General features: G+C 44.1%; 2 protein-coding genes across 4 annotated transcripts; one reads left to right on the top strand and one right to left on the bottom strand.

Annotated features, from left to right (window-relative positions):
- Positions 1–134: 134 nt before the first annotated feature.
- On the top strand, positions 135–9,196 carry LOC123188394 (glycerol-3-phosphate acyltransferase 9). Of its 3 annotated transcripts, none has more exons than XM_044600481.1 (13): positions 135–359; positions 466–523; positions 3,301–3,419; positions 5,338–5,437; positions 6,192–6,287; positions 6,651–6,747; positions 6,839–6,926; positions 6,996–7,092; positions 7,452–7,537; positions 7,630–7,749; positions 7,839–7,937; positions 8,067–8,144; positions 8,981–9,196. In XM_044600481.1, exons 1-12 carry the CDS (start codon positions 274–276, stop codon positions 8,113–8,115), a joined length of 1,095 nt encoding a protein of 364 aa, XP_044456416.1. In that variant the 5' UTR covers positions 135–273; the 3' UTR covers positions 8,116–8,144; positions 8,981–9,196. The 3 variants fall into 3 exon arrangements, with proteins under 3 accessions (XP_044456416.1, XP_044456415.1, XP_044456414.1); XM_044600480.1 differs by lacking the exon at positions 8,981–9,196 and adding an exon at positions 8,255–8,612; XM_044600479.1 differs by lacking the exon at positions 8,981–9,196 and having other exon boundaries at positions 8,067–8,612.
- Positions 9,197–9,304: 108 nt separating this feature from the next.
- LOC123188395 (NDR1/HIN1-like protein 26) lies at positions 9,305–10,187 on the bottom strand. Its single transcript, XM_044600482.1, has one exon. It carries the CDS (start codon positions 10,007–10,009, stop codon positions 9,305–9,307), a length of 705 nt encoding a protein of 234 aa, XP_044456417.1. The 5' UTR covers positions 10,010–10,187.
- Between the last annotated feature and the right edge of the window lie 2,888 nt (positions 10,188–13,075).

Raw genomic sequence — 13,075 nt, forward strand, 5'->3', positions numbered from 1 at the left:
CTACGTGGGCCGAGATGGACTACAAAAAGACCTGCCCGATATGCCCGGCACTTTGGCCCATGTTCGCATACAGGCCCCACATGTCAGCAGAACGGTGGTGTCCACTTGTTTATGAGCCGCCCCCTCGCTGTACGTCTGATCCACGGCATCATCAATTCGCTGGACGTACCACGACTCATTGCGCCCAATCTCACACCCGTTGCCCCATCGCCAAGCCTTCCTCGGCGTCATCGCCGTCGCCGTCGTCTCGCCGGCGTCGGCCGCTGGGAGGAGATGGCGTCGTCGCTGGACGCGCCCAACCTCGACGATTACCTCACCGCGGACTCGCTCCCGCAGGAACCCCCCAGGAGTCTCACCCTGTAACAGCCCTAACCCCCTGCCGCTGCGCCTTGCTTGCTTCTCGATCTCGCTCGTTTGATTATCGATTCCAGCTAGATTGTTGAGGCGTTTGATGCGGTTTTACAGGCGCGATCTGCTGGACATCTCGCCGGTGCTCACCGAGGCCGCGGGCGCCATCGTCGATGTGAGTGCCTTTTCTGATCCTTTTACCTTCTCTCTTGTTTCATGTGGGAATGTATGAGGTCAGTAGTCGTTTCTAGGCTTATGATCTGCAAGGTTTAGGATAAGGGGAAACAAGCCTCTTTCACCTTTACTATTTGGTGGAAAGGTGTGTAAGAATTATAATTTTGATTTACAAATGTTTAATTTGTGTGGTTTTGGTTCAGTTCGTGTAGGATTCTAGCATGTTGCTATTAGCTGGATGTCCTGTCATTGGCCACCTTGATTTAAGACCTCTTGAACTTTTGAGGGTTAGCTTGTTGTTTACTGCCATTATTATATCTATGGCTATTCTATTCAACACATCTCCAGCTGTAGTTTACATATTTGGCTTAAAAAATAGTCAATGATCCTGGATTAGATGGAAAGCAATACGGTCAGTCATTCGAAAGGCTGTTTTTGTTTTTTCTGTTTATTTAGGAGGGGTTTTGTTATATTTTCCAAATTTTTGACTCTTGGAATTGCGCGGTTAGTATTCACCATTATGTAATTTTGAAATATTGTTATGAAGGCTTCGGTCTGGCTGAGGCTAACTTAGCTTATGCGAACACCCAATTGAAAGGGCTAACATGTTTCTCTTGCTAGAACCAGTGGTGCTTGGATGAGTATTCCTTCGATATAGTGACTTCATTATAGATTACAGAAGTTCTTGCCATTGTTAAGTTCAACTTTTTGATAGGATGAAAAATTGTCTAGCTGCTGATCATTTTGTTTTGCTCGATAAAGTCAACTTTTTAGGAAGTGATGATAACTCAGTAGTTAGTACTCTCACAACTCTCCCTTAGTGGTTGTTCGGATATAGGGAATTATATGTGAGATTTTAGAAAACGAGTTTTTGGAGGATTTGTAGGAAAACCAGTTTTGGTTTGTTATTCTGTTATAAGGTAAGTACATACAATACCTTGTTTTGATCGGAAAATAGAAAAACACGATTTTGAGTTCTTCATTTTGGGGGAAATAGAAAAACAATTCATGGAGGTGCGGTGCTTCGGCTCGCTCTTGGCACCTACACGCACAGCAGCGGACAACCACACCGTAAACGGCTCTCCGGCGGGGTTGCGCGGCCATCGCCGTGGCCGCCGGGGTGGTAGCGCTGCTCGCCTGATTGTGCTCTGCTTCGTTCGCCGGTGTCATGAATGCTGGTCCAGGTCCCCATACGTCGCTCCAGTGACGAATTCTTTCCGCCATGAAGATGCACGTACATACAGCTCACATATGACAAGACACAAGCACATGGCGTAAAGCACCTTGATTGATTCTCAGGCCGGGCACGCATGTAACACCTAGCTGCTGTATTGATTTGCCGGTAACAGCAGAGCACAACGCACATGCTAGGGAGGAGCGACGACGACGCACAAGCTGGAGCATATGGACGACGACGGTAATTGTGAAGCTGCCGATGGACACAATGGCAGCTGGCCGCAGTCCGCGTCCACCATGGAGGCGCTGGGCTAGGTGGAGCATCGCAACCTGCTCCTGGGTGCCTGACCGAGATCGGCAATGGCGGCTTTTGGCTTTGTCAAGTTGCTGTCAAGGCCGTCGGAGTGTACCATGATCAGCGCGTCGGACTTAATTGATCTCCTGATGCATACAGAAAAGTTGTTTATATAAAAATGGCTATTAGTCGTTTTGTATAAACTGGGTTTTGGGGCTTTTGGAAAACTCAGTTTAGTATATCCACGAGTTTGTTAGATAATCCAAACAATTTTTCTGGTTGTTACACCAGAAATCAGGTTTAAGAAAAACTACTTCTCTATAATCTAGGTATCCAAGCAACCCCTTAATGGAGGTGTAAAATAGAACATTGAACATTCTGTCATCCTTCATGGATATGAACTTGAGCATCTTTCGTGTATGTATATGTTCATAGCCTCTATATTTTGAACATGAAATACCTGTTGTTTGAGGTGCACATAATTTGAATGTGTTTGTTTTCTGTCTTATGGCATAATATTCGCCTTATCCAATATAAGAGGAAGCCAAACCTGCAAGTCTGAGCAGGTTGTAAATTAGAAAATAATAGTGGTTATTCATATTTGGGGAGGTGGAGGCGGGGAGAGGATTATCTCTACTACTTAAAAAGAATGTGAGGTTCCATGTTTCACTTTTCTTCTCACCACCCCTTCGTCTAACCTTCTTTGTATGATAATCAATCATCTTAATTTACTTACTTTTTGAACCAATTCACTTTAATTTACTTACCAAACTTCTCATCAAAATAAGTAAATCACGGGCAGGATTTGATAAACATTTATTTACACAATCGCATTTATTGGCAGGTTAATCACAAGCTAACATACTAGAATATTTATATCACGTTGCGACGCACGGGCATTGTCCTGGTATATTACTATAAGTCTATCAGGGTCCAGTTTGTGTTCAAATAGGTTAAAGAGTCCTATTCTTTCAGTTTGATTCTCACTTGTAAGGCAGCCCCTTTATGTAATGAGGGAGGGACCTGTGATATGAGACCAGCAAAGAATTAGAATGAAATTATCCTTTTATTTGCTCAACTCTCTCTCCTGAGCGTAGGGCTCTCTAGCCCTAACCGCAGAATCTCCCTTGGGCGCCCAATCACCAAATCTTCAACCCTAGCCTAAACCTTGTTCTGAAAGTTTAAGTTCTGACATCTTTATGCCATGTCTCATTGACCACCGAGTATATGTGTCTTAGCTGTGCTATGATTCTTTTTTATGCGTTAGGTGCCTAGTTATGACCTTGCTTGTGTTTGCACTTATGCAGGATTCATTCACACGTTGCTTTAAGTCAAATTCTCCGGAGCCATGGAACTGGAACATCTATTTGTTCCCATTATGGTGCTTGGGAGTAGTCATAAGATATGGACTACTGTTTCCGCTAAGGTACTTATGTCCTATGACCTGAATTTTATACTGAGCTTTTGGGATATTGCTTGTTCTCATATGTAATATTTGTACTTCTTTTTCCTCTTTTGATTTGATATCAGTACTTCTGTTATTCTGCCTTGTTGATTTATTGTCAAAATATATTTGGTTTGATTCTAGGATAATGCAGTAGAATAATAATGGGTTTACATGCTATAGCTCTTTCAAATGATGTTTCACTCTTTGCCCTTTTCTTTTTGAGTGCTGTGTGTCGTACAACCTGCACTAAACCAGGCTTTGCAGTTTGCACATTTTCTGCCCTTCTGCAAGTATTATTTAGCCTATCATAACCATTGTTTTTAAGGCGGTAAGGCGAGGCAAGGCGCTGGGGGGGGGGGGGGGGGGCTCACTGCCTAAGCGCTAAAGCGTAAGGTGAGGCGACGCCTTAGACACATACATATATAATATATGGCAGCCAATTATGAGATTCAACAACTAGCATTAACATAATGAAGTGTACATAAATGGCAGCCAATTTGGAGATTTAACAACTAGCATTGACATAATAAGCTGTTACCAAAGAATGGGCATCATCTTGTGTATATGACAGAACGGTGCCTTTGAACTTCAGATGCATCCTCCTCATCAATATATCGCTCCATAGCTTTAAACTTTCCAGTGTTTAAGGAATTGCGCATCTCTATCCTAATCTCTATGGATGCCTCAGGGCACTTATCCGCATCACTGAAACCCCCAGAAAGGTGCTGCTTCAGCCTTTTAACTCCAGCATGGACTATCTTGCCACACAATGTATTAAAATCTTTCCTATCTAAATCTGCCCAGAACCCATACTTCCAAGCTGGGTCATTGGATAGATCATAAGCATTACCAGCCAAAGGATCCATCAGAGCAGGGACACCTGGCCAGAAAAAAGAGAGAAGAGCCAAATAACTAGAGCAACTAGATTAAGCATGGGGAAGGAGAGAAGCGGTGGTGGGGCTGCTGCCTTGTCGATGGAGAAGCAGATTTGGGAGGAAACAGATGCAGAGGAGAAAGAGCAGAGCAGAGCTGGAAAGCATGGCAAGCTTTGGTGCTGGATGGAAGAAAGAGCAGAGGAGAGGAAGGGGGAGGAGAGAGGGCGGGAGCCATACCTTGCTGTGGTGTTGATCTTGTGGAAGAGGTTTCACTGGAGGAGGATGGGGAGGAGCTGCAGCTGGAGAGGGGTGGGGAGTTGTAGCCAGGGAGGAGGAAGCTGGCGCAGATTTGAGGAGGAAGCCGTCGCCAGGGGAGAGACCCTCTCGCTGGAATCCTGGAGATTTGCACGCTCTGGTTTGATTCTCTCTGTATCTTTCCCCTCCTCATAACTGTTTCGCTCGTGAGCCAACGTTTCCGCGCAGCTCAGTTTTTTCCGCCTTGAATCTCTGTTCCCTGCCTGTCAGACCAGAGCGTCTGATTTGGTCCAAGGCATGTGAGACGGCCGGCCCTAAAGCGGACAACTCAGACGCCATACAGGCCAAGGCGGACGCCTTACTCAATAGTCTAAGGCGAGGACGACGTCTTGCCATCAGGGAGCGCACCCTGACGCAGCGACGCCTTAGGGACGCCTTGAAAACAATGATCATAACCCCATTGGTGTAAAATTGTTCCATGTGCAATTACATTTGTTCCTTTGATGCCTAGAATGTTTTTCATGTTCCCTTTGAGGCTGTAAGTTTTCTTCTCCAAAACTTGTAAAATAATTCAATACAAGTAATGTACTGGAAAATAATTGAAGTTTATGTAAATTTTTGCAGAGAAACATTTGTCTTCTCTGTACTTTTCTTTGTATGCTAGTGTTTACTACTACTAATTGTTTCATCCAGTGTATCTTCTGCTTTCATTGATTTTTCTTCGTAAATATCGAATCTAGTCATCTGATAAGTTAATTGTGTATCAGGTTCTTAACACTTATACTAGGATGGATGGCCTTCTTTACTGCCTTTTTTCCCGTGCGTTTCCTAATGAACGGGAAAAATAGGCTAAAAAGTAAAATAGAGGTGAGCTATTTTATTTTCATGAATCAAGTTTATCTCTTATTGTGGATATGTCCATATTCAGTGTATATGACCTCATGAGCGGTCTGATGTGGAGCTTTAACTGTACTCTTGGTTCCAATGTCAATTATATGTGTTTGTGTGTGCATTCATGTCCGTGGTTCTTTGGGTTTGTGGTTGGGTGAATGCGGTAAATCAGTGCACCTTTCTTAAAGGTTATCTCTTTCTGTGTTGCTTCAAATTTCAATGGAATGAATTAATAACAAACTATGGCAAGGTTGTTTCTGCTTTTTCCGGTGCTGAATCGTGGGGATCAAGATCTTTCCCTTTTCCCAGTGAATACCAATACATAACGTTAATTGGCACTCCATCAGTTAATCCCTTTTTGACATCTTTTAGGGGTTTAGCCCCTACAAGCAATCCAGTTATATCGTATGTTGTACTGTAAGTTAGTTTATTGTGATTGTATCTTTGAAGCCTAGTAAGTTTATTGTTAGATAACCCTTAAAGCTTATTGAGTTAACTAGGCTTATGCACTCACATGTACTTCTACACATAAACTGTTGCTATTGCATTTAGACTCTCTGGAGTCATATAAACCGAGATATAGGTCAGCTGTTTGGTCCTGCCTGACACCATTACTTCTGTTGGTCTTGCACCTTCATGTTTGTTTTGCCAACTTTGTTCACATTAGTGTGGTTTATCTTTAAAACTTCTTGGGTTCTGAGTTCATTAATTTGTTTCGAGCTTTGTGCAGAGAAAGCTGGTTGAAATGATGTGCAGTGTTTTTGTTGCTTCTTGGACTGGAGTGATCAAGTACCATGGACCACGCCCAAGCTCACGACCTTATCAGGTTAACTTTGTTTGCTTCATTTACTAATATCTGAGGTATGTGTGTGGTTGTGAACACAAGAGAAGTGTGACCACCTTCACTTTTGAGGTGTAAACATAACAGGTGTTAAATTAAAGGCTTGTTCCCATGAAATATCACACGGAAAGGTAGCACAAGCCACAAGATATTTTTCTATCACATACTTCTAAATTTTAATTGTGGAACATGTATGTGCTCTGTGCCATGAATACATAATTTTTTTGTTTAGAATCCTATCTGCAGGTCCATGTTGTTCTTATAAATAAGTAACATTCATATCTTTATCACTATAAACTTCTCAGTATGATTGATACCCTTGTATTAATCTTCTAATTATTACAACAGGTATTTGTTGCAAACCATACATCGATGATAGATTTTATTATTCTGGAGCAGATGACAGCATTTGCTGTCATCATGCAAAAGCATCCTGGATGGGTTGGTCAGTTTCCTATTCTTCAGAAACTTCTCTTCTAGTTTTTGTTTAGTTCTCAATGCTAGAATTTTGATTTATTTATTATTTTCCCTCTCAGGATTTATTCAGAAGACTATTCTGGAAAGTGTGGGTTGCATCTGGTTTAACCGTAATGATCTCAAGGATCGTGAAGTAGTTGGAAGAAAGTAAGTTTTTTCCTTTGCAACTCTTTCTGTTTGAAGATCTGTTTATTCAATGATTTTTTTTCTTATCAGGTTACGTGATCATGTTCAGCATCCAGACAACAACCCTCTCTTGATTTTCCCGGAAGGAACTTGTGTTAATAATCAGTACACTGTGATGTTCAAGAAGGTAAAGTTGTACACCTGAAATCTCTTTGAATATTCTACGACAGTACAAAGTTTATGCAAGAGAGAATTCATAATTCCATTCTTTGCAGGGACTTAAGTGATCATATATATGGTATTAGTATAGCATCTTGTTTATCTGTATCGGAGTTCTCTGCATGCAAATCATTAAGACTTGTAATTGAGTTTGGAGAAAAGAAAACGAAAGAAAAATACTTTTCTTTTCACTCAGTACAAGCTGATTAAAACAAACACTGGAAACCAGTCATCTTATTGCGTGGCATATGCTTTGTCATTTTTGCTTGTTGAGCGTGATCACACAACTATCCATTGATTAAATTGTTTCGTTGCTTATATTTTCAGGGTGCTTTTGAGCTTGGCTGTGCTGTATGTCCAATAGCTATCAAATATAATAAAATATTTGTTGACGCCTTCTGGAATAGTAAGAAGTATGGAATACAAACAAATATATACATTTACTTTGTTCACACCTATATACCTTCCTTTTTTCACATGTTACCTCGCTTGAAATGTTTACCAGGCAATCTTTTACAATGCATTTGGTTCGTCTTATGACATCATGGGCTGTTGTTTGTGATGTTTGGTTCTTGGAACCTCAGTATCTCAGGGAAGGGGAGACAGCGATAGAATTTACTGAAAGGTAACACAAAAGTTTTGATAATGCTTTTTTTCTAAGAAAATACCAAGGGTCAGAGTAATCTTTTATACCTGATGCAATGCTTTATACAGAGTGAGGGACATGATAGCTGCTCGGGCTGGTCTTAAGAAGGTTCCATGGGATGGCTATCTGAAACATAACCGCCCTAGTCCAAAACATACTGAGGAAAAGTGCGTAAAATCTCTCTTTTTCCCTTGTTATCTTGATGAAAACTATAATAGAGGATGTTGATTTGGTCAAACTAGCCAGTTAATCATTTTAAGTTTACTTAATTTCTAACAAGCCTTTTCAATTTTCAGGCAGCGCATGTTTGCTGAATCTGTGTTGAGGAGACTAGAGGAAAACTAAATAGCTATCAATCAACTCTGGCGCTCCTGGTTAGTTGAGGGATTTCCCCTTTAGTTGCCTTGTAATTTGTTAATCACCCAAGTGAGACCTGGGGCATGTGGAAATGACCACCGCAGTTTTGCTGTAAATTTGTTTGCAGTTTGACAGAATCAGTAGCATGTGCTTCACAAGAAAGAACTATTGAATCGACCTTGCTATACATGACACTAGTTGTCCGATTTCTGTACGACGCGCTAGATCAAAGCGGTTGATGCGCTGAACAAAACTGCAGTGGAGCATCAGATTTGGGGTCGTACACAAATCGGACCATGAAGCATTGTACGCATAGTGGTTTTGCTATTGAATGGATGTGCGCCTATGATCTTTTAATATCTTATATGATCGGTTAGTGTAACACGTAAGCATTGGTGTTCTTATCAGTAGATGTTGTATTGATATTTGACCTCTTGTAGACAGTCAGTCCTGATCATTCTTATATCACGTGATTATTGGTTTGATATGCTGTGTTTAAGCGAGAGAAACAACTGGACTGCATCTCCGAAAAAACAAATTGGTTAAGAGAGTTAGAGCATCGGTATTCGACTATCCGTATAGTTAGATGCTTTGCACAAAGTTAGAAGAAACAAGAGGTACGGCTGCACCTGCACGGCTTGTTTGAAAAGTGCATATGGTGAAAGGTTAAGCATATGCATAAATAGATGCTTGCACTAAAATAAAAGATCGTGCCCTTTCAGACCATGGTTAACTATATTTCGTATGTTTTGCATTGGATAGTTAGTTGTTAAATATGTCGTCGTCTTTTATGTTTTTCATCAGATATTCCATTGTTAAATACAGTATGATTTGTCTTCTTTTTATTTTGCAGGACATTTGGAACCTTTCGATTCTCACATGCATTCACGCTTCATTACAAATTTACAATGATCACAAAGTTCATGACATGTAGACATCTGGAACCAAATTTCAGCGCCCTTTGATGCTCACGTCATTCTGTTTGCATTAGAAAGATTGCAGTCTATAAAATGTACTAGTAACCAATACATGTACGTCAAGCACATGAATAAAACAAAGGAATTACCAATACCACCCCAAACCCAAATGACAAGCAGTTATGTTCAAGAAGAAAGAGAAGTAATTCAGAGGGAAGGGAAAAATAAGAGAAGAGCAGCTTGAATGATCCACTAGAATTCTAGAAGTAGAGCGTGCACTGCGTGTTCCTGTCCTCCTGGTGGAGGCTGCCGTCCCCGCTGATCTTGAACCCGCAGTCGGCCTTCATGTGGTGCTCCTTGGTGTCCCACAGCTTCACCTGGAACCTCACCGTGGAGTTGAGCACCAGGCGCAGCCCCACGCTGCCGGCGCCCACCTCGCTGGCGAAGCGCTGCCACGCGGGGTCGGTGGGCGTCGGGCCGGAGGCGGCCAGCTCGCCCTGCACCAGCGTGTCGCCCTTGGGCGGCTGGTAGAAGGGGTACATGACGGGGCCCGACGCGATGAGCTCGTCGTCGTAGTAGACGGAGCCGTAGACGGCCTCGAAGTGGATGCCGATCTTCTGGTTGGGGTTGTGCTCGTTGACGGCCAACTTGACGGGCAGGTTGGCGGCGCCCGACTGGCGGTTCACGTTGGGGATGCTGAAGTCGGTGAGCGTGAACTTGGGGCGGTGCGGGCGGAGGCTGAGCCACAGCACGAAGAGGATGATGCCGGCGATGAGGACGAGCGTGAGCAGCACCGCGCAGAGGAAGTTGAGGCACCGGATCGCCGGGCTCTGCCGGTGGTACGACGGCAGGCGGTAGTTCCGCGGCATGGCTGGTCGATCGGTCGAGCGGCGCCGGCGCTGTTCCTGACGCTGGTTGGTGTACGTGATGCGTATGCTTGCGTGTGGCGTTTTATAGGTCCACATGCGCCATGCATGCCACGGTGTGCAAGGCAGTAATATTCTTGCCGTGCGCCAAAGATGGCAGACGCTAGCACGCAAAACTGTTGATGAGGATGAACGTACCGGATGTTGATTCCCGTGAGGCTGGCTCTGACAGAGCTGGGCTGCTGGAAAGTGAAACCGAATAACTCGAAAGGGCGAGCTCTGTTAAGCGGATTGGTGAGCATACGTTCTTCTGTTTGTTTACGGATATTTTTCTCTGTCGTGGTATGATTCTCCCGCATCGTTTCTCTGTAAACGTATCATGTACATGTTGTAAAGCAAGCTCCCTTGCCTGTAAAAGGTAGTACTCCCTCCGTTAGACGTCACGAGGAGTTCCGGAATGGTCCGGAGGTAAAGATTTATATATAGGAAGTCCTGTTTCGGCCATCGGGACAAGTTTCGGGGTCATCGGTATTGTACCGGGACCACCGGAAGGGTCCCGGGGGCCCACCGGGTGGGGCCACCTGCCCCAGGGGGCCACATGGGCTGTAGGGGGTGCTCCTTGGCCTACATGGGCCAAGGGCACCAGCCCCTAGAGGCCCATGCGCCAAGATATAGGAAAAAGGGGAGAGTCCTAAAAGGGGAAGGCACCTCCGAGGTGCCTTGGGGAGGATGGACTCCTCCCCCCCTCTTAGCCGCAACCCTTCCTTGGAGGAAGGGGCAAGGCTGCGCCTCCCCCCTCTCCCCTGCCCCTATATATAGTGGAGGGGAGGGAGGGCATCCATACCTGAGCCCTTGGCGCCTCCCTCCCTCCCGTGACACCTCCTCCTCTCCCGTAGGTGCTTGGCGAAGCCCTGCAGGATTGCCACGCTCCTCCATCACCACCACGCCGTTGTGCTGCTGCTGGATGGAGTCTTCCTCAACCTCTCCCTCTCTCCTTGCTGCATCAAGGCGTGGGAAACATCGTCGAGCTGTACGTGTGTTGAACGCGGAGGTGCCGTCCGTTCGGCACTAGGATCATCGGTGATCTGAATCACGACGAGTACGACTCCATCAACCCCGTTCACTTGAACGCTTCCGCTTAGCGATCTACAAGGGTATGTAGATGCACTCTCCTTCCCCTCGTTGCTAGTCTCTCCATAGATAGATCTTGGTGACACGTAGGAAAATTTTGAATTTCTGCTATGTTCCCCAACATCGAGACCCCTCGTCATGTCCATGATCACATCCGAGACTCCGAACAACCTTCGGTACATCAAAATGCATAAACTCATAATATAACTGTCATCGTAACCTTAAGCGTGCGGACCCTACGGGTTCGAGAACAATGTAGACATGACCGAGACACGTCTCCGGTCAATAACCAATAGCGGAACCTGGATGCTCATATTGGCTCCTACATATTCTACGAAGATCTTTTATCGGTCATACCGCATAACAACATACATTGTTCCCTTTGTCATCGGTATGTTACTTGCCCGAGATTCGATCGTCGGTATCCAATACCTATTTCAATCTCGTTACCGGCAAGGCTCTTTACTCGTTCCGTAATACATCATCCCGCAACTAACTCATTAGTTGCAATGCTTGCAAGGCTTTAAGTGATGTGCATTACCGAGAGGGCCCAGAGATACCTTTCCGACAATCGGAGTGACAAGTCCTAATCTCGAAATACGCCAACCCAACATGTACCTTTGGAGACACCTGTAGAGCTCCTTTTATAATCACCCAACTACTTGTGACGTTTGGTAGCACACAAAGTGTTCCTCCGGCAAACGGGAGTTGCATAATCTCATAGTCATAGGAACATGTATAAGTCATGAAGAAAGCAATAGCAACATACTAAACGATCGGGTGCTAAGCTAATGGAATGGGTCATGTCAATCAGATCATTCAACTAATGATGTGATCCCGTTAATCAAATGACAACTCTTTGTCCATGGTTAGGAAACATAACCATCTTTGATTAATGAGCTAGTCAAGTAGAGGAACCCTAGTGACACTCTGTTTGTCTATGTATTCACACATGTATTATGTTTCCGGTTAATACAATTCTAGCATGAATAATAAACTTTTATCATGATATAAGGAAATAAATAATAACTTTATTATTACCTCTAGGGCATATTTCCTTCAGCAAGCACACCCAAAAATCTTGAGAGAGGAATAATTGGGCTGAACATGAAACATGCGGAACAGGGGCGTGTTCTTGTTGAGAACCGAAGTGGGCATACGGTTGATGAGATAACATGCCGTAAGAAAGGCCTCATCCCAAAACCGGAGTGGGAGAGATGAATGCGCCAATAAGGTGAGGCCGGTCTCGACCAAATGACGGTGTTTGCGCTCGGCAATACTGTTCTGCCGAGATGTATGTGGACATGACAAACGGTGGGAGATGCCCGTGCGTTGAAAATAGCGATGGAGCTTGTGGTATTAGCCACCCCAGTCGGACTGAACGGCCTTGATTTTTGCAATCCAAAAGCCGTTCGCCATGAGCCTGAAAGTTATAGAAGACTTGCTCAACATCAGACTTATGTTTAAGCAAATAAATCCAAGTGAAGCACGTGTAGTCATCAACAAAGCTAACATAATACGTGTACCCCCCCCCCAAGACACAATAGTGGGACCCCAAACATCTGAATGAATTAATTCAAGAGGTACCGTAGTGACATGATAAGATGTATAATACGGTAGTTGATGACTCTTAGCACGCTGACATGCATCACACGCTAATGGTGAAGTATTTGAACTGGAACAGGGAAGGTCATGGCTCCGAACAATGGAGGTGACCACATTATTGGTAGGGTGACCTAGGCATTGATGTCATTGCGACGACGAAACTCGGACACTGGATGAAGCATGGCGAGATGACAAGGACGATGCACGAGCAAAGGGAATCGGGTAGACTGATAGATCTCCAACGTATCTATAATTTTTTATTGTTCCATGCTATATTATATTCTGTTTTGGACATTATTGGGCTTTATTATACACTTTTATATTATTTTTGGGACTAACCTATTAACCGGAGGCCCAACCCAGAATTGCTGTTTTTTTTGCCTATTTTAGGGTTTCGCAGAAAAAGAATATCAAACGGAGTCCAAACGG

The sequence above is a fragment of the Triticum aestivum genome, chromosome 2A (genome assembly GCF_018294505.1).
Source record: "Triticum aestivum cultivar Chinese Spring chromosome 2A, IWGSC CS RefSeq v2.1, whole genome shotgun sequence".
Taxonomy (NCBI): Eukaryota; Viridiplantae; Streptophyta; class Magnoliopsida; order Poales; family Poaceae; genus Triticum; species Triticum aestivum.

Bases quoted from the DNA above. Each gene is read 5' to 3' on its own strand.
- LOC123188394 (XM_044600481.1), top strand. From the start codon at position 274: ATGGCGTCGTCGCTGGACGCGCCCAACCTCGACGATTACCTCACCGCG. The intron at 6,288-6,650 runs GTTAACTTTGTT...TTATTACAACAG, and splicing joins CAAGCTCACGACCTTATCAG to GTATTTGTTGCAAACCATAC. The intron at 7,538-7,629 runs GTATGGAATACA...AATGTTTACCAG, and splicing joins GCCTTCTGGAATAGTAAGAA to GCAATCTTTTACAATGCATT.
- LOC123188395 (XM_044600482.1), bottom strand. From the start codon at position 10,009: ATGTGGACCTATAAAACGCCACACGCAAGCATACGCATCACGTACACC.